The following is a 20,285-nucleotide window of genomic DNA, read 5'->3' as shown; positions in this document are numbered from 1 at the left end:
AGAAACGGCGTTGGTCAGGGCACGGATGATGTTGTCTGACACGTGCTGGTGCAGGGCTGGGACGGCACATCGGGAAAAGTAGTGGCGGCTGGGGACCGAATACCGAGGGGCGGCCGCCGCCATGAGGTTGCGAAAGGCCTCGGTCTCTACTAGCCTATAGGGCAGCATCTCCAGGCTAAGCAATCTGGAGATGTGGACATTAAGGGCTTGGGCGTGCGGGTGGGTTGCACTATATTTGCGTTTCCGCTTCAGCGTCTGGGGTATGGAGAGCTGAACGCTGGTGGATGCTGTGGAGGATCGTGGAGGCGACGATGGGGTTTTTGTGGCAGGGTCCTGGGCAGGGGGCTGACTATCAGCTGACACAGGGGAAGGAGCAGTGGTGTGCACGGCCGGAGGTGAACGGGCTTGTTGCCACTGAGTGGGGTGTTTAGCATTCATATGCCTGCGCATACTGGTGGTAGTTAAGCTATTAGTGGTGGAACCCCTGCTGATCCTGGTTTGGCAAATGTTGCAGACCACAGTCCGTCGGTCATCCGGTGTTTCCTTAAAGAACCTCCAGACTTCTGAAAATCTAGCCCTCGCCGCAGGAGCCCTCGCCACGGGAGCTTCACTAGTTGACACATTTGGCGCTGATGCACCAGCTCTGGCCCTGCCTCTCCGTCTGGCCCCACCACTGCCTCTTCCAACCTGTTCTGGTCGAGGACTCTCCTCCGTCTCAGAAGCACTGTGTTCACCCGGCCTATCAACCCAGCTTGGGTCTGTCACCTCATCATCCTCCGATCCCTCAGTCTGCTCCCCCCTCGGACTTCCTGCCCTGACAACAACTTCCCCACTGTCTGACAACCGTGTCTCCTCATCGTCGGACACCTCTTTACACACTTCTTCCACGACGTCAAGAAGGTCATCATCACCCACAGACTGCGACTGGTGGAAAACCTGGGCATCGGAAAATTGCTCAGCAGCAACCGGACAAGTGGTTTGTGACTGTGGGAAGGGTCCAGAAAACAGTTCCTCAGGGTATGCCGGTTCAAATGCCAACTTTTCCTGGGAGGGGGCAGACTGGGGGGGAAGAGGCTGAGGTGCAGGAGCTGGAGGAGTGCCGATTTCGGTGACATGGGTGGACTGCGTGGAAGACTGACTGGTGGACAAATTGCTCGAAGCATTGTCGGCAATCCACGACATCACCTGTTCGCACTGTTCTGGCCTCAACAGTGCTCTACCACGAGTCCCAGTAACTTCAGACATGAACCTAGGGAGTGTAGCTCTGCGGCGTTCCCCTGCTCCCTCATAAGCAGGTGGTGTCTCACCCCGCCCAGGACCACGGCCTCTGACCCCTGCAGTAGTTGGACGCCCACGTCCCCGCCCTCGTCCTCTACCCCTAGCCCTCGGGTTAAACATTTTGAAAATGAGAGTTATAACTTTAATTTTTTTTAAACTTTTTTTTGTGTTTTTTGTTTTTTTTTTGTGTTTTTTAGTTTTTAAAACCAAACGATGCTATCCTATTGCTATGGCTATTTTCTAGCCAAGTATGAAAGCACACTGCTATGCCAGATGAGATGACGCTGAGTTATTAAAAAAATAAACGTAAAATAAAAAAGGAAATGGCAGACTGTGCCTAATTGAAATCCAACCCCTAATAAATTTTCCCACTTCGGTCTTTGCGATGGATATGTGCGTCACTAAGCGCAAAACACAGCGGTCGCAAGTCTCACTACAAATTGCTCACAATTTGCTAGTAGATGCACTGCAGCAAGGACAGCCACCAGCAGATCAACCAGAAATCAAATATATATAACGCTACTGTAGGCGTAAGTAAGCCGTTTGGATTCTCCTATGGCTATTTTCTAGCCAAGTATGAAAGCACACTGCTATGCCAGAAGAGATGACGCTGAGTTATTAAAAAAATAAACGTAAAATAAAAAAGGAAATGGCAGACTGTGCCTAATTGAAATCCAACCCCTAATAAATTTTCCCACTTCGGTCTTTGCGATGGATATGTGCGTCACTAAGCGCAAAACACAGCGGTCGCAAGTCTCACTACAAATTGCTCACAATTTGCTAGTAGATGCACTGCAGCAAGTACAGCCACCAGCAGATCAACCAGAAATCAAATATATATTACGCTACTGTAGGCGTAAGTAAGCCGTTTGGATTCTCCTATGGCTATTTTCTAGCCAAGTATGAAAGCACACTGCTATGCCAGATGAGATGACGCTGAGTTATTAAAAAAATAAACGTAAAATAAAAAAGGAAATGGCAGACTGTGCCTAATTGAAATCCAACCCCTAATAAATTTTCCCACTTCGGTCTTTGCGATGGATATGTGCGTCACTAAGCGCAAAACACAGCGGTCGCAAGTCTCACTACAAATTGCTCACAATTTGCAAGTAGATGCACTGCAGCAAGTACAGCCACCAGCAGATCAACCAGAAATCAAATATATATAACGCTACTGTAGGCGTAAGTAAGCCGTTTGGATTCTCCTATGGCTATTTTCTAGCCAAGTATGAAAGCACACTGCTATGCCAGAAGAGATGACGCTGAGTTATTAAAAAAATAAACGTAAAATAAAAAAGGAAATGGCAGACTGTGCCTAATTGAAATCCAACCCCTAATAAATTTTCCCACTTCGGTCTTTGCGATGGATATGTGCGTCACTAAGCGCAAAACACAGCGGTCGCAAGTCTCACTACAAATTGCTCACAATTTGCTAGTAGATGCACTGCAGCAAGGACAGCCACCAGCAGATCAACCAGAAATCAAATATATATAACGCTACTGTAGGCGTAAGTAAGCCGTTTGGATTCTCCTATGGCTATTTTCTAGCCAAGTATGAAAGCACACTGCTATGCCAGATGAGATGACGCTGAGTTATTAAAAAAATAAACGTAAAATAAAAAAGGAAATGGCAGACTGTGCCTAATTGAAATCCAACCCCTAATAAATTTTCCCACTTCGGTCTTTGCAATGGATATGTGCGTCACTAAGCGCAAAACACAGCGGTCGCAAGTCTTACTACAAATTGCTCACAATTTGCTAGTAGATGCACTGCAGCAAGTACAGCCACCAGCAGATCAACCAGAAATCAAATATATATTACGCTACTGTAGGCGTAAGTAAGCCGTTTGGATTCTCCTATGGCTATTTTCTAGCCAAGTATGAAAGCACACTGCTATGCCAGATGAGATGACGCTGAGTTATTAAAAAAATAAACGTAAAATAAAAAAGGAAATGGCAGACTGTGCCTAATTGATATCCAACCCCTAATAAATTTTCCCACTTCGGTCTTTGCGATGGATATGTGCGTCACTAAGCGCAAAACACAGCGGTCGCAAGTCTCACTACAAATTGCTCACAATTTGCTAGTAGATGCACTGCAGCAAGTACAGCCACCAGCAGATCAACCAGAAATCAAATATATATAACGCTACTGTAGGCGTAAGTAAGCCGTTTGGATTCTCCTATGGCTATTTTCTAGCCAAGTATGAAAGCACACTGCTATGCCAGATGAGATGACGCTGAGTTATTAAAAAAATAAACGTAAAATAAAAAAGGAAATGGCAGACTGTGCCTAATTGAAATCCAACCCCTAATAAATTTTCCCACTTCGGTCTTTGCGATGGATATGTGCGTCACTAAGCGCAAAACACAGCGGTCGCAAGTCTCACTACAAATTGCTCACAATTTGCTAGTAGATGCACTGCAGCAAGTACAGCCACCAGCAGATCAACCAGAAATCAAATATATATAACGCTACTGTAGGCGTAAGTAAGCCGTTTGGATTCTCCTTTGGCTATTTTCTAGCCAAGTATGAAAGCACACTGATGAGATGACGCTGAGTTATGAAAAAATAAACGTAAAATAAAAAGTAAATGGCAGACTGTGCCTAATTGAAATCAAACCCCTAATAAATTTTCCCACTTTGGTGTTTGAGGTGGATATGTGTGTCACTAAGAGCTAAACACAACGGTAGCAAGTCCCCCTGCAAATTCCTCACAATATGGTACTAGCTGCACTACTAGTGCCAGCAAGCCCAGCCACAAGCAAACAAAAAAAAAAAAGTATAACGTTATTGTAGCCCTAAGAAGGGCTGTTGGGTTCTTGTTGAATCACTCCTGCCTAACACTATTCTAATAGAACACCCTAATGCTTTCCCTGACCAGCAGCAGCTCTCTCCCTAGCGGCATCCAGACACAGAATGATCCGAGCAGCGCGGGCAGCGGCTAGTCTATCCCAGGGTCACCTGATCTGGCCAGCCAACCACTGCTATCGACGTGTAAGGGTACCACGTCATGCTGGGTGGAGTGCAGAGTCTCCTGGCTTGTGATTGGCTCTGTTTCTGGCCGCCAAAAAGCAAAACGGCGGGAGCTGCCATTTTCTCGAGCGGGCAAAGTATTCGTCCGAGCAACGAGCAGTTTCGAGTACGCTAATGCTCGAACGAGCATCAAGCTCGGACGAGTATGTTCGCTCATCTCAAGTAGAATTCAAAAGTTGGTGATCTTTATTGAGGCAAGTGGCAATGCAATTTGACAAGTGAACCACTCAGGGTATATAAAGGAAACATGGTATACAATGCAAGTGCAGCTGAGATCGTGAACATACATTGTTATTTCATCATAAAATTCATATACAATAAAGTGCATAAGTAATACATATGTATATAAACATCCCCATTTGTTATATATACAATAATAAAGTGCATCATAATTAGAACAAAGTGCAAGTATTGTGTTACTGAGTGTACACAAAAGGGTTAAAATTACCCAGTATACTTGTGGGAGAGATCACCCAGGGTGGAAATGTTGACTTCACCTATGGTTCGATATCCGCATCAAAATCACACCGCGTGTGCGTCAAAAAAGTGGCGCTTGCACAGAAGTGACTGTCCCAGTATCCGTGAACATTCTGAAACCAATTATTTAATGGAGGACATTTCTCCGCATGGAAGTCTTTTTTTCTCACCATCTTTCCGCTCATATGTAATGATTTCTTTACTCTTATACAGATGTCCAGCGACAAGTGTTTGAATGTTATATATACTTATATAGAGTCCCCCTGACGTTTAATTTCACTAGTGCTATATGCACAATGCATATATATATATATATATATATATATGTGTGTGTGTGACCACTGTAACTTAGCTTGAGAAAGGCTCAACACTAGACCCGAAAATTTGCTGCTTACATTAAATAAATCCAGTTGATCACTTTACATCCTTGCAGTGCTGCTATTTTTTTCTTTTTCTTACATTTGGAGGACCTGTCGCCTGGCCTGGAATAGCGTGCACCTACCATTTTCTTGTATCTATTTGTGCTGTTGAAGATTTTCCTTTTGTATATATCTATTTATATCTGTACTTTATTGCAATAGTTAAAGTAGTTGTCCAAGACTGTAAAAAAAAACCTTGGTGGTAAATAAAAGTTTACTTACCTCCTGGTGCCCTCTTGGCGTCCTGTGCTGCCAATTCTCTCCGGTCTGTGTCCCATGTAAACATACAGGGCCATGGAAGCCGCAATGCGTTCTGCTTTCTGGCAGCCAAGGTTGGCTCATCTCGGCCGCCCAGATGCTGAGCGCAGTGCGGCTTCTGTGCTCCTGTTTGTTCACATGGGGCACGGACCGGAGAGATGGCAGCAAGGGACAAGGGAGGGCACTGGGAGGTAATTAAATGTTTATTTAGTAGCCCCCTCCCGGCCACCAAGGTTTTCTTTTACAGTCTCGGACAGTCCCTTTTATTTAGTTCTGAACTGTTGTCTTCTAAGTTTGTTAGATTAGTCTAGTTTGTTCAGTATCCTTAAGTTAGTGCAGGGACTCGCTATAGAATGAGGACCCTTGACGTGGGTTGCAAGCTTACGTATTTCTGCTCAAAATAGGAGTCTTTTCATGGTTGCTTGGTTGATGAGGGGTTGACTAATGGTCCTATCTACACAATAAAAGAATTCATCTGGGTCTTCAGTTTTTTATTATGTGGTGTAAAAATATATATTCTATTAATAACTGAAATACATAAAAGATGGACGGAACAGTACTCCTGAAACCTAGCATAGCCTCAGGTATCCCCACAGGCCCTTACTACAATTCACACAACAATAAAAGGATGGATGGAAGTATGCCAGGTACTAGGAGTGATCCCAGTAACTAGTATGCAGCAAATGGACCTGCTCTGGGTTTTGTGTCCTGGAGTATGGTCCACAGAAGAAGAGCACCAGATGCACATTTCTATTTAGAAATGAAGATAGGAGTGTCTAAACTCTAAACTTGACTCAACTCAGGCAAATATGACCCTTCTCTGCTCATTTTCATATGACTTTGAAGGAGATTTTTAATTGGTTAAAGGGTGAGACTTCACATAAAAGAATAAATTCAACAGAGGACATTTAATACCCTTCCTTAGTAAGCTAGGGTAAAATCTGTTGACAGAGTTTAACCCATTCCCGACACGTGTTGTAGTAGTCATGGAGGGAAGGTACTTCTGATGGGGATCGGAACCTCCCCCCCACAGTTTACCAGGGGGTCTGATCCACCGATGACAGGCCCGGGGTCCTTATATAATACAAGAAATGAATGTGTGTCAATGGGGCAATAAACAAAAAAATTAACTTTATTAGAGAAAAACAACACTTCAATTAACCTGACACAAAATACATGGACGTATAAAATCACTTAAAAAATGAACAGCGGTACATATTTCATCCAACTAGTTGGATTGGCCGGGTAGGGCCAATCAACAACAAAGCTTCTCAATAACTAAATTGTTTATGCAACTACCCCTCCTGGGAAAGAGCATGTAAATATGTATCAAACTCAACATCAGCCATCCAAGATAGGAGTTCAAACCATACTAATATTGGTAAAAGGTAAGGTCATGCATATAAGTAACAAGAACAATCTATCCAATGGTCTCTAAGGCTTATGTAAGTATGGAGGCTCCATAATACATGACTGATTCAGGTCAGTATGATGGCGGAATGACACATCACAGTCCGTGCAACAGGTCATAGGGGGTAGGAGGTAGGTAGAGAGAAGGTGGAGGGCTCCCCACGTATAAGTCTCCTCTTGGAGAATTCCTCAGGGGTAAAGGGCTGGGGTCTGGGTCTGGCAAGTGGTCCTCTGGAAGCAACTGTAATCTACTGAGCATATATTGGATTACCGCATATACTCAAGTATAAGCCAAGCTATCTAATTTTAAAACCTATTGACTTGAGTATTAGCCTAGGGTGTGAAATGCATTGGTCACAGCCCCCTGCCAATATATAGCCAGCCAGTCCCCTTCTCCCCCAGTATATATGTTTGTATACAAGCTTGAATAAGCGATCATAGGATTGCTTGTTCAAGCCAAACTGTAAAAAAAAAAAGTTTTAAAACATTAAGTTTTTAAAAACAAATTAAATAAATAATTTTAAATTAAGTTAACTTATAGCCATTGATGCTCCACTAGGGTATTCTGGGAAATATTAAAATACGATTTCCAGGGTGGGACAAGGAAAACATTGCCTCTTTTTGCCATGGACAGGGAATTGTTGCTGGAATTTTAATAAAGCCTGATGAGAATCCCTCACTAATTGCTATCCTAATTAAAAATGAATGAAAAAAAATGTTATGGAATGGTTTGTTAAAACCCTGTGTTGATGAACTTGTAAATAACAATATCACAGCTTTACACTCCCCTTAATTAAACCATCCACAACAAATCTGCATTTCCTTAAATAACTGAATTTGTAGAAGGGAATTGAGGTCTGGATGTTGGCGCATCAAAAGCCATTTATTCAGGTTCTTAATATTCTAGTTATAGGAAAATTACCACTTGGGTAGTCATGATTTTAACTGTAAATAGTCACAGCTTGGGCTTTATTTCCCTAAAAAGGAGCAAGTTTTCATTAGGCTTTAATGCAGGAAACCTGGAGAATAAAAATGTTTAAAATATGCTAATTAGCATTGGGCGCTGCTGTGCAAGTAACCAGCGCTTCTTTACCTCCTAATTATCCACTCCTCCGTGCTTTCCATTTACAGCCACGCCCCCCCCCCCCCTCTCCACGAGAGAGCCGGTGACCTCATCCGGCTCTCTGGAAGTCTCATGCATGTGTGGTGTTCATCCCTATCGAGTAGTTGCATCTTCCAGTTTACTTTTGAAAGACTTTCGGAGAGCTGGACAACCTATCACCAGGCTTGGTGCCCCAAGACAAGAACTAAACTATTAAGGTTGAACTTTTTTGTCGTGCTAATCATACACAAAATTCTGCATTGAAAGGGGCGTTGCGGTGCTCAGTCGGTCAGTGCAAGACATTTATCATGCAGTGTCTGACACAATTGTGTCCTATGTTAAAGGTGCATTAAAAAAAGGTGGTGCACTCTGTTGGAGCAGTGTAGGGAGCACCAGACTCCTAAAAGAACATGCGCCACAATCTGTGAATCTGGCGCACGCGGCACACTCCACAAGCATGCTTTTGATACATGTGGGCCATTGCCTTATAGTATTTGTTACATTTGGGATACTGTTTGTATTATGAAATCTTCAGCTGGTTACAGTGACTGACCCCTGTAGACCCCCATCCACCCAATAAAGGATAAATTAGTCTCTTTTTTTGTAGCTATATATTTTTTTTTAATTGTTATATATGAATATGCAGTACACTCATACTGCACTATATAGTGAACCATTGCCAAAACAAAATGTAATGTGAATGCTTTAATAGAGAAAGCTGTCAATCATTGTGAGTGATTGACAGTGGATGAGAGGGTTATAAAGATGTCTTTGACACACCCCTCCAGTCACTGATATGGAAAAGATTATTAAAAGTGCTAACTGTAATGGCTTTACTGACTTCTCCATCCACGGGAAATCTCTGTGTTCACTTAAAATCCTTAAAGGGGTATTCCCATGAAGACAAGTTTCTTATATGTACTCAGGATAACAAAATAACACATTCTCTAATTCACTCTTATTAACAAGAATACAGCATTTCACAGATATAATTCCAACCTGTCTCTAGCAGTCCTTTTGTATGAAATTTCGGTTTCTCCTAGACATGACCATGTAACTTCTGACTTTAGGGTTGGACTGCCATCTTGGATTTCTGTCTCTATGCTCTGTGCCTGTAGCCCCGGTGTGGTATATAAAATCACATACTAAAAATAAAAATTTGGTGGATTTAAGGGCTTGTTGTTTGATAGACAAGTTTATTTCTTCTAACATGGTATTTTTTTATTAACTTTTTTTTTTTTTTTACACATTTTTAAGCTTTGTTCCATTTAACATGAACCCGAATAACATATTATTCAAATTAAATGGGTCTACATGTTTTAAGCATTTTACATAACATGAACACCTTATTATGAAAATAGGTCATTTTCTTGTGTGTCTTCATGTTCAGGGAGGTGTAACTTTATTCAAATTTGTATTTCTGGTCACTTCCATTTCTTTAAGTGTATATCAAATTTCTCTTTGATGGACTTGCTGGGGCATGGTACCACCAGGTCGCTCCACGCACGCCACTTTGCCCGCGGTGGTGGCCAAGGCGTGGTACAAAGTAGTGAGGCAGAATCGTGGTCGGGGACAGGCAAGAGGTCGAGACAGGCAGCACAGGATCAATGTCAGGAACAAAGCAGGAGGTCAAGGCAGGCAGCACGGAGTCAAAGTCGGGATCGGAACTGGGGTCACAACAGGAAATCAGCAGACAGGCACAAGGGAACGAAACAAGCTTCCTCAGAGGTATGAAGCTCAAAGATCCGGCGGGAATGCAGGAAGTGGCCGGCTTTTATAAAATTCCTGGAAATGGCCAGCACCAATTAGCGGTGCTGGCCCTTTAAATCTTCGAGCGCTGCCGCACCTGTGCTGCCGAATCCTGAGCAGGAGCATGGAGAGGTAATGCAGTACGGGGGAAGGGGGGGGGGAGATGGGGGCCGCGGATGGGAGGGAGGCACAGGTATACCAGCGACCCGAGACATGGCACTTAGTTTTGTGATGTGCTATGTCGCTCTGTATGAGAATGATGCTGAATAGTAAAGGGGTTTTCCCATCTTGTATATCTTTGAAACCTCCACAATCTAATAATGTCGGTCCTGCTCTGCGACTCGCACTTATCTTGAGAAAGGGGTTGCTATGATCCTCTCTAGGCAGCTGGACCAAATGCATATGGGGCAAATTCATAGGGGGCATTTATCATGGCTTGTACTGCCTTTTTCCTTCTTACCAAGCATGAGGGGCGCAGAGTTGGGCATGCAGGGTTGAGGACGCCCCACAACCATACATTGGGGCACATTTACTTACCTGGTCCTGCGCGATCCCCGACCTGGAATGTCCGCCGGAATGCACATCTGCCGCGATTTAAGAAGATTGTGCGGCCGATTTCCTGCTTGTGTCGCTTCCCTGATCAGGTCTGTCTGAGTTCACCTTCTTCCTCCTGGTGTATGTAAGTGCATTGGATGAAAGCCGGCGCGATGTGACAAAATCTGATCACGTGTGACACAATCCCCAGCGCGATCGCCGATAAGTTGGCAAACCCGATGAAAATGCGACCACGGGACCCTTAGTAAATAAGCCCCATTAACTTCAAAATGGGCTAGTTCACAGTGCATGCTATAGAACAATTTATGTAACCTCTTAGTATATCCAGTGCAATGTGCGCTAATTAATGAAACAGTGATTGATAGCGAGTGCCAAGGATAGATGTGGGTGCCAAAGAAAGAGGAGTAACGGTGCTCTGCTATCTCCGGCATTTCACAGAATGCGCCATGCTGCTCCACCTATTTGCGAGAACAGGATCCCCATTCTTCAGATCATGTGGGTACAATATTCATGATCTTTGGGGGGGTCTCAGCAGTTAGATCCACACCAATCACTTTGTAATCCCCTACTATGTGTTAAGGGGAAAACTTGGGCAATTTATCAGGAAATTTAAATTTACTGAAGTATTGAATACATAGTCTAGTATGAACACCGTTGTCAATGAACAAAAAAAGCAAATACTTTGCCTACTTGATCATCTGCAGCCTCTTCCGTCTTGTAGAGGACTACTGAGACCGGCTTTCAAGAAGAACTAGGTTTAGAGGACTAGAGGGACCAGATGTTGAAGTCTATTAATCCACAAGAACAGAGTTCCTGACTTTTTCCAATTAACACAAATGAAGTAAAACGTACTGGAAAAGATATTTATACATCTCGCTCATTGTTATAGTGAAGAATTGAAAAACAGTACATCACATCTTCAAGAGAGGAGAATTAATACTACAAGTAATACTCTTCAGACAAAAACATAAGTACATTAAAGCCTATTAATGTATTCCATGAAGAAAGTCGGCTGCTGAATACAAATCCTACTTTCTAGCTGGCAGCCACCTTGTGAACCTACATTACAGAGAGATATCCCAGAAGCACATGTTTGGAAACTTGTTTCTTTATTTGAATTGATACAGCATAGTATAATACAGTTTTATCCTCTGATGTCCCCTTTTCATAGGATTGTAAGCCTCACTTCATCATAAGATGATCTGATATGCATGCAGGGGATTACAGTCGCAAGGAAGCTACTGTAACTTTCCATGCAAACTGCCAAAGAAGAGGGTTTTTTAGAAATTTGGAAGGAAAATCACTGACAATTTTGTCTTTGTTAATTTGCTTTTTGTATTTTTTTTAATCTAAAACCTGCGGATAAAGATACAATTCCTAGATACCGCGTTAGTATATTATGCGTTGTATAAATCGCTATTTTATCTTCATGGAGTATCAAGTATCGCAACTGGAGATGAGCGAACTTCATGAAAATGATTTGTGATGATTCGGACTGAGGGAACCTGCTCCCCCAGACCAAATCAAAGCTGCTGGAGGGTGGTCCAGTTTTTCCGAGCCACCATCCTGGAGCGCCAGTCAGTGGTCTAACCAGGAGAGGCAGGGCCCCATAGCAGACTAATGAAAGGCACCCCTCTTACCCCTTAAAAATTATAAATATTTGTACTTTCACACACATTTATACACTCATATATACACAACTATATATATACATCATACACATCCATACAGTATATACGAACCATATGCACATATATACACAAACACATACAGTGCTATATACACCCATGCAGTATATACAGATCACATATACACACATACATCAAATACACACATACATCCAGTACCGTATACAGGCATACAGCATATACACTCACAACTAGTATATACATACCACATTCAACATACACACACTCAACACCCCATAGCAGCTTCCATGGATGCTACCATTGTATTTATGTTCCTAGTGCCAGTACATGCCCGGTACAACAACATTTTAGGAGATTCTGATTTGTGCAAATTTTTCATTTGTCCAATTTGATTCACTCATCTCTAATCACAACCTTTATAAAACTAGGGTGTAGCTATTGGAAGAAGCCGGCAACAGTGGAGCTGAAACCAGGGGAACCCCAAAATCCTTCAATCAGATGAAGGCACCATTATTTTTAATTGTATATGGTAAATGGAGGGGCTGCTACAGATTTTGAGATTTATAACTGAGAAGAGGTAGGCATGGGATCATGAATGATAATTTTGTTCAACTGTGATATAACTGAATACAAAGAGATGATTATTTCCTCTGTTAATCTTGAAAATAGGGGCTTTGGGGGAAAAGTTTTTTTTTTTGGGGGGGGGGGGATTCCAATACATTTATCTATATGTCAAAATATAAAATCACACTTAGGAGCCCCATGTAATTGAACCCAGTGGAATAAAGAGGCATTTTTGGAACGAACCTTGAGGAGAATAATGAGGCGGCGACTGTAACTTCAACTGCAAACCTTCTGCATAAACATATCATAATACCATCATATCATAATAAGATATACAATACAACAGTGCCCTACAAGGTCCAAAAAGGTTATAAAAACTTTGTGTATGGAGGTAATAAGTACAAAAGCTGTATAATATATCACAGCTCAGTGAGCAAAGAAGCAAGTGAGAACTTTCATTTCTATAGTACTTTCGAGCCTGTATAGAAGGTTATCTCCGTTCAGGAACCAACTGGTCCAATTGCACATGAAACCACAAGTGTATTCTTGTGGCCCAGAAATTTTCATTGTTTCCTTGTCATGGAGTTCAGGGTTTTAAGATTCCCATTATAATACAGGCAGTCCCCGGGTTACTTACTGGGTAGGGTCTGTAGGTTTGTTCTTATGTTGAATTTGTATGTAAGTCGGAACTGTATATTTTATAATTGTGACTCCAGACAAATTTCTTTTGGTCTCTGTGACAATTGCATTTTTAAAATGTTGGGTTGTTATTAGAACCAGGATTAACAAGAAGGCTTAATTACAGACACCTTTGATAACTATTATAGCTGTTTATTGTAGCCTATAAAGTACAATAAATTACCAATATCCAGAGGTCCGTTTGTAACTAGGGGTCATCTGTAAGTCGGGTGTTCTTAAGTAGGGGACTCCCTGTAGTAATAATAATAATAATTCCTTTAATTATTTAGCGCACACAGATTACACAGCGCTGCTCAGAGCTTGCCAGATCAGTCCCTGTCCTCAATTGGGCTCACAATCTAATCAGCCTTCCAGTATGTTTTGAACCAGAGGACCCGGAGGAAACCCACACAAACAGGGAGAGAACATACAAACTCTTTGCAGATGTTGACCCTGCGACGTGAACCCAGGTCCCCAGCGCTACAAGGCTGTAGTGATAACCACTAAGCCACCGTGCTGCCAATACTTTTGTAACAGTCAGGACAATTATAACTAGACATACTTATATTTTTGATAATAAAAGTCCTTTTCTCAGAACGTTGCTGAAAATCAATGTGTTGTAAAACAACTCTTAGGTTAGGTTCTTGTTTCAAGGGTCCCCAGTGTGTACTGCTCTCTGTTAAATATGTTGCATGTTTTGATAATTGTAAAGTTTTACCAACAGATGGAAGACTCAGGTGTTTGGTTTGTTTTTGGCTAGTTTTCTAATTGTTTTTTTTTTTGTTGCTGCTGGTTTTCTGATGTTATTTTTGCAGGTGTTTTGTCACTGTTGGCTTTCTGCAGCCTGTTATGTGAATTTGACACTGAAATCACAGTTTTTGCACTTCAGATGTTGCAATAAAAATAGCTTTTGTTCATTGATGGATGGCTTAAAGCATTTTGAGGTAGATTCTGCAGTTTTTTCTGAAACCTTTTGTGGAAAAAAAAATCAGGATATGGGGTTTTCTGGTTCAAAATAGTCTCAAATTTCACTGAAAATGAGATACAAATAAGGAAACCAGCCAAACATTCAAAAAGCTTAAAATAGTCATAACTTATCCTCACGGTTTACATCATAGTAACAGAAAATGAAATGAACGTGGACAAAGGATGTAATACATTATGGACCCCAGTGGAGCCCAAAAGATCCTGCTGACCATATTATTGTGCTTGTGGGATTTCGGTTAAGAATCTCAAATATGAGCAGAATAAGGACATTGTTTATGCAACTGTTAACATCAGCAACACAAGCAAAATATGAAGCCGGTGAATAAGAATAGTTTTAGTGCCCTCTGCTGGTGTTCACCAAAAATACTCAATTCCATGTAGTTCCTAATGAAATGTATAGAAAAATTACTTACATACATTGACTTGAAGCAAAATTCCTCACACTTTTGTGTTAATTTTAGACTAAATTTAGAACCATGTAATATAACACTTGTCACCTTAAATCGCTGCTGATAGAGTAATAGAGTATTTCTTGCATGGTTTACAGATTAACCAAGGCTTACAGTTTGTAAAAAGTATAATAGAATTATTTTATTTTTTATATTGTAGCCTCCTCTCCTCCATGATCCCTCTCATATTTTGGCCTCCTGTCCTCCATGATCCTTCTCATATTTTGGCCTCCTGTCCTCCATGATCCCTCTCATATTTTGGCCTCCTGTCCTCCACGATCCCTCTCATATTTTGCCTCCTCTACATGATCCTTGTCATATTTTAGCCTCCTGTCCTCCATGATCCCTCTGATATTCTGCCAACTGCCCGGGACGGTGGGACAGCACCCAAAAGTGACTGTCCCTCCAAATCCGGAATGGTTGGGAGCTATGCTTTACTTTGTGGTCCCTAAAGTTATATTTACCTTGGCCTTTCTCCCTCCAGCAGATGGTCTGTCCTCCATCATTATGTCCAACCGCCTCCCCCCATTATGTTATACAATCCCCCCTCCAGGCTTTCACTTTAATTGCCATTCTCCTTGGTTCCTACCTGTTACAATAGAATATAAATATAGTTATCTCCTGCACTCAAAGGGTAGACCTGCAGTTAGTGGCTGTAGGGGACTCTATCATCAGGAAGACGGATAGAATAATTTGTCGCCAAGACCGCCTCAACCGAATGATTTGCCGTCTCCCTGGTGCCAGGGTTCGGCATGTGGTGGAAAGGGTGGATAAATTATTGGGAGGGGCTAGGGATGACCTAGCTGTTGTGGTCCATGTTGGAACCAATAACAGAATAGATGGTAGGTGGAGGAGCCTGAAGAATTATTTAAAAGAATTATGTTCAAAGCTTAAGGAAAGGACCTCCAAGGTAGTATTCTCCGGAATTCTACCTGTGCCATGCGCTACACAGAGCAGACTGCGGGAGCTCAGGGAGTTAAATGCTTGGCTCAGATCCTGGTGTAGAGCAAGGGATTTGGGTTCCTAGAGCACTGGGCTCTAAATGGAAGAGGGGCTGCTTTGCTGGGGGAGAAGATCATAGCAGGGGTGGCGGAGTAAACTAGGATTGGGGGAGGAACTAAAGGGCTAGACAGGTCAGTGAGGGGGCAGCCTATGTTGAAATGGGCACTGAATGTGGGAGTAAGGCAGTGCATAAGGAGATCCACAAGTTCCAAAACAATAGTGCGGATATATGTGCCAGTAGAATTACTACAAATCAAATAAATAACTGTGGAAAATTATCACAGGCAAAATGGGCGAGCTTGAGGCTCTGTTATTAGAGGAACAGTTAGATGTTGTTGGTGTAGCGGAGACATGGCTCGATGCATCACATGATTGGGCTGTAAATATTCAATGTTTTACATTGAAGTATATCTGTAATTTTACCACTGTACGGTGTGCGGTTTGGCCTCACCTGGAATGTGCCATGCAGTTCTGGGCTCCGGTCTATAAAAAGGATGCCCTGGAGCTGGAGAGGATTCAAGAAGAGCCACAAAAATGATAAGGGGCATGGTGGGTCTCAGTTATGAGGAAAGATTAAAACAACTAGATTTATTTAGTCTGGTAAAGAGATGACTACGAGGGGACAGGATTAATTTATATAAATATATGAATGGTCCATACAAAAAATATGGTGGTAAATTGTCCAGATTAAATCAAATCAAAAGACGAGGGGCACTGTCTGCGTCTGGAAAAAACAAGGTTTAATCACCAGAGGAATAGCCTGCCTCAGGCGCTGGTCACAGCAGGGACAGCAGAGAGCTTCAAGAAGGGTCTAGATGCCTTTTTACACCTAAATAACATTGATGGTTACGTTATATAGAATTGTTCCCCCTATATCCCTTCCTCATCCAATCCCTTACCTTCCGCGGTTGAAGTTGATGGACAAGTGTCTTTTTTTCAACTGTATAAACTATGATACTATAATATTTTCGTTATATAATATCTTCGCTTAAAATGCTGTTATAATATAATCTTATGCTAATTAGCTTTGGACCCTCCTGACCACGTTATATTGTTACATATTCAGCTAGCATTTAGCCTTCTCGTAAGCAGAGCCATATTCACAGCTAAAGCTGAACTCAGCCTGCATAATTAACCCTTTCATGTGCAAAGGTGATTGGTATCAGAATCTCCAAGTCAATTATTTTTGCAGCTCTGTTCTGCTGTTCTTGAAATGATAACTTTGGAACACCTTTACATTTCAGAACAATTTTTACTTGGCTTGTTCATGACATCTGAGACTTTAACTCGATAGGATAGTTTTATTAATTACATGTTTTTTCTTTATAAAAGTAGAAGACAAATGACAAAAAATGTAAAATAACAGTAGCAAAATGGAATAAATCTTTATCAAAATATCATAGAAATATGTATGTCGCAACCGTCACTCTTCCCCAGTTACAGAGAATCTCGCCCTGTAATTTTACATAAGGATCGTGTTTCTAAGCATCACAGAACTGGAGATATTTACTGCGATAATGACAGATGGGAATGGTATATATGGGTTATAGGAAAATCACTATTTTAAAAGCAACGTTATCAATGTATATCTCTGTTTCTGTTATCCCTAGGTGCCTCAGGTCAGAAGATATAGGGGCACATTTATCATGGTGCCCCCTTCCCATTTGAAGGACTGTATGCCAGATTTTATGTGTGCTTCCTCTTCTATATACTATGACCATTGTGCACCCCACAACAATATACTATAACCCCCATGGCCCCATTCCTATACATTTTAAAACCCAATGACCTCAAGTATTAAGCACAGTCTTCTTCCTCTTATATACTGTAAACCATTTCAATTCTATATACTATGTCGCTTATGGTTTATAAATCACCATCAGTCTGTGGCACCATTCTGATGCCCCCTCTGAATTCTTCATGAATGCTTTATTCCAATATTTTGGCCTTGTAAGATAACCACAAATGAAAGAAACCAGAAGAGAAAGTATTTTAACATGTTGTTGCATTCTATTTTCAACCACCAGGTGGCAAAAAGGAGCAATAATATCAATACCATGGACATGTAAGTATTATAATATAATATAAGTACTCCCCTATAATAAAATAACTCATACATTACAGCTTTACTACAATCACAAGGATATTCTGTTATTTTAGATACAGGCGGTTCCCTACTTAAGAACACTTGACTTACAGACGACCCCTAGTTACAAACGGCCCTCTGAATGTTGGAAATTTACTGTACTTTTGTCTTAGGCTACAATAAACAGCCATAACAGTTATCACAGGTGTCTGTAATTAAGTTTTATTGTTAATCTTGGTTCTTATGACAATCCAACATTTTTTAAATCCAATTGTCTCCGAGACCAAAAAAAAATGTTGCTGGGGTTACAATTATAAAATATACAGTTCCAACTTACATACAAATCCAACTTAAGAACAAATCTAAAGAACCTCTCTTGGGGACTGCCTGTAACTTATTTATTTTATTTTATGTATTGTATATAGCCCTGTATGCACATAATAGTTACAAATAGTGCACTAACATGTATATTAATATTATTACAACTGCTCAAGAGTCAGCATAGAATAATATAATATTATAAATCAAGGTACTTTAAATTTCTGCCCTAGACAGGTGTTGAGCGTATATATAAGATTTGCTCAGTCCCTGCTTTTCTGTTTTTCCATTAATTTTGGGAACTGCCTGTTCTAGAAACAGCCACCACTTGGGGGCAGCATACCCAAAGTAACCTGCAAGAGGACATTCTGTGGACCATTGAATGTTGCTTAGCTTGATGCAGCATTTTTTTTTTAAATTAATGCTCTATATACATATCTATATGCATACAGGAGTGCAGAAGGTTCCCACAAAAGTCTATGTACAGTAAGTCCTCACAAAAGTCTATGAGTGCCTAGTGTTATAGCCTTATAAGGGTTTCCATGTAATCAATCCTGTAATATGGAACATATATATATATATATATATATATATATATATATATATATATATATATATATAATTTCCAAAAATAGTTTAAGTGCTTAATTTTTCTTCAGCTTGCTGTCATGAACTAGTGACAAGGGCTTAGGATCCTATGAGGTATCTTCCCATTAGTACAGACCAGTGCTATACATACATTATAGTTAGGGAACTGGTATAGATTTTACATGAGGATCACGGTTTGTATCCATCATTAGAGAGCCATTAGTTTTCTCCCTGAATTACAGCAAGCAGAGATCTTAATACTTGCAAGCAATTGATAAAAATATATATTTTTTCATTATGCAAATATACTAAAGGAAATCTGCCATATAAATCTAGTATGATAAACCAGGGACACATTCATAGATCCAAACACTGTGACTGTGGTAATCTTTTTATATTTGTTATCCATGGCCTCCTCTAAAATCAGGTTTGAGAATAATACTAATGAAGGGAAGGGCTCTGTGGGGTATTACCCCCTCTTACTTCACAGGCTGTTAGACTGTGCAGAAGTATGCTTCCCTCTTCCCCTGCTCCTGCTGCACTCCCCCTCTCCTTCTGCCTGCTGAAATCTCACTGCAGCACACAGAGGGAGGGGGAAAGTGCTCCTTCACCTGTGTCCAGCCTGTGACTCTGCAGCACGGTGTGGCTCTGGTAATGCCTCCCCAGTCCTTCTTGCTCATTAGCATAATTTAAAAGTTGGTTTTAGAAGGGAGGAGACCATGAATAACAAATATAAGAAGATTACCAAAGTCACAGTACCTGAATCTATGAGTAAGTGTCCCTGGTTTATCTTGCTTAATTTTGATGGGAGATTTCCTTTAAAGGGGTAATTTGGTAACACCAAGTTATCCACAGCCTAAGGGATAACTTAATTATTGGTGGGGGTCCCAGCATTTGGACTACAAGAACTAAGGTACTTTCAGGGTCAGATTAAGACAGCAATGGGACCTGGGTTTTATGAATATTATTACCCTTACAAACTCGATATTCACTTCCTACACATGGTACTAGAACAAGTTTCTTGGGTAATGTAGGTAACATTACATCTGCCTGCTTTCAGTCTCTGGTTTCAGGACCTTTGGAGGTACTTCAAAGCTCCTACAATGGCTCTTGTGTACATGTGTATTGAGAGCAGGAACAGATGTACAAGGATTTAAAGGGTGAAGATATTTCTCAGTATAAAATTTGGTGGGTGGTTTGGGCAACCATGGGCCCCCGAGGAGGCTTGGGCCCCAGGCCACCACCCAAACACCTATATTATAATCCAATACTGGGTACATTGCACCCCCACATTGTGCTCGACTGTCTGCTAGTACCATAGACAGCACATGTCATGTCATCCCTGAGGACCCTATAGATCAGCAGGTTGTGTGGATAGGAGATAACTTATTGTTACCAGAATTTCCCTTTAAAGATACTTTATAAAACATTTCTAAATTCCTAATGGATAAGAGACCATTTCCACAGTACTAGAAAGCGATCGTGGGAATAAGTGGATCAATTCTGCATGCCCTTGACCAGACTTAAGATATGAGACGCTTCACTGTAAAGTAACAATGTGATGGTCTCTGTGCTGACAGTAATTTATAACACTCTATACATTGAAGTCAATGGGAAACAGGTAAATTGTGACCCTGACATGATCCTGGTGTGACAATATTTGAGATTTCAGAAAATTA

At 41.3% G+C, this 20,285-nt stretch overlaps 1 protein-coding gene across 1 annotated transcript in view; it reads left to right on the top strand.

Moving 5' to 3' along the window:
* The window catches only part of LOC140121260 (protein kinase C delta type-like), a 120,687-nt gene that overhangs the window by 28,267 nt on the left and 72,135 nt on the right, over window positions 1-20,285 (top strand). The window contains exon 7 of the mRNA XM_072140619.1: window positions 17,642-17,679. Coding sequence (XP_071996720.1) covers window positions 17,642-17,679 — 38 coding nt within the window. The remainder of the gene's footprint in view (window positions 1-17,641; window positions 17,680-20,285) is intronic.

The sequence above is a fragment of the Engystomops pustulosus genome, chromosome 3, assembly GCF_040894005.1.
Source record: "Engystomops pustulosus chromosome 3, aEngPut4.maternal, whole genome shotgun sequence".
NCBI classification, from domain to species: Eukaryota; Metazoa; Chordata; class Amphibia; order Anura; family Leptodactylidae; genus Engystomops; species Engystomops pustulosus.
Note: the sequence above shows the minus strand (reverse complement) of the source record. Positions and strands in the feature narration are given on the sequence as shown.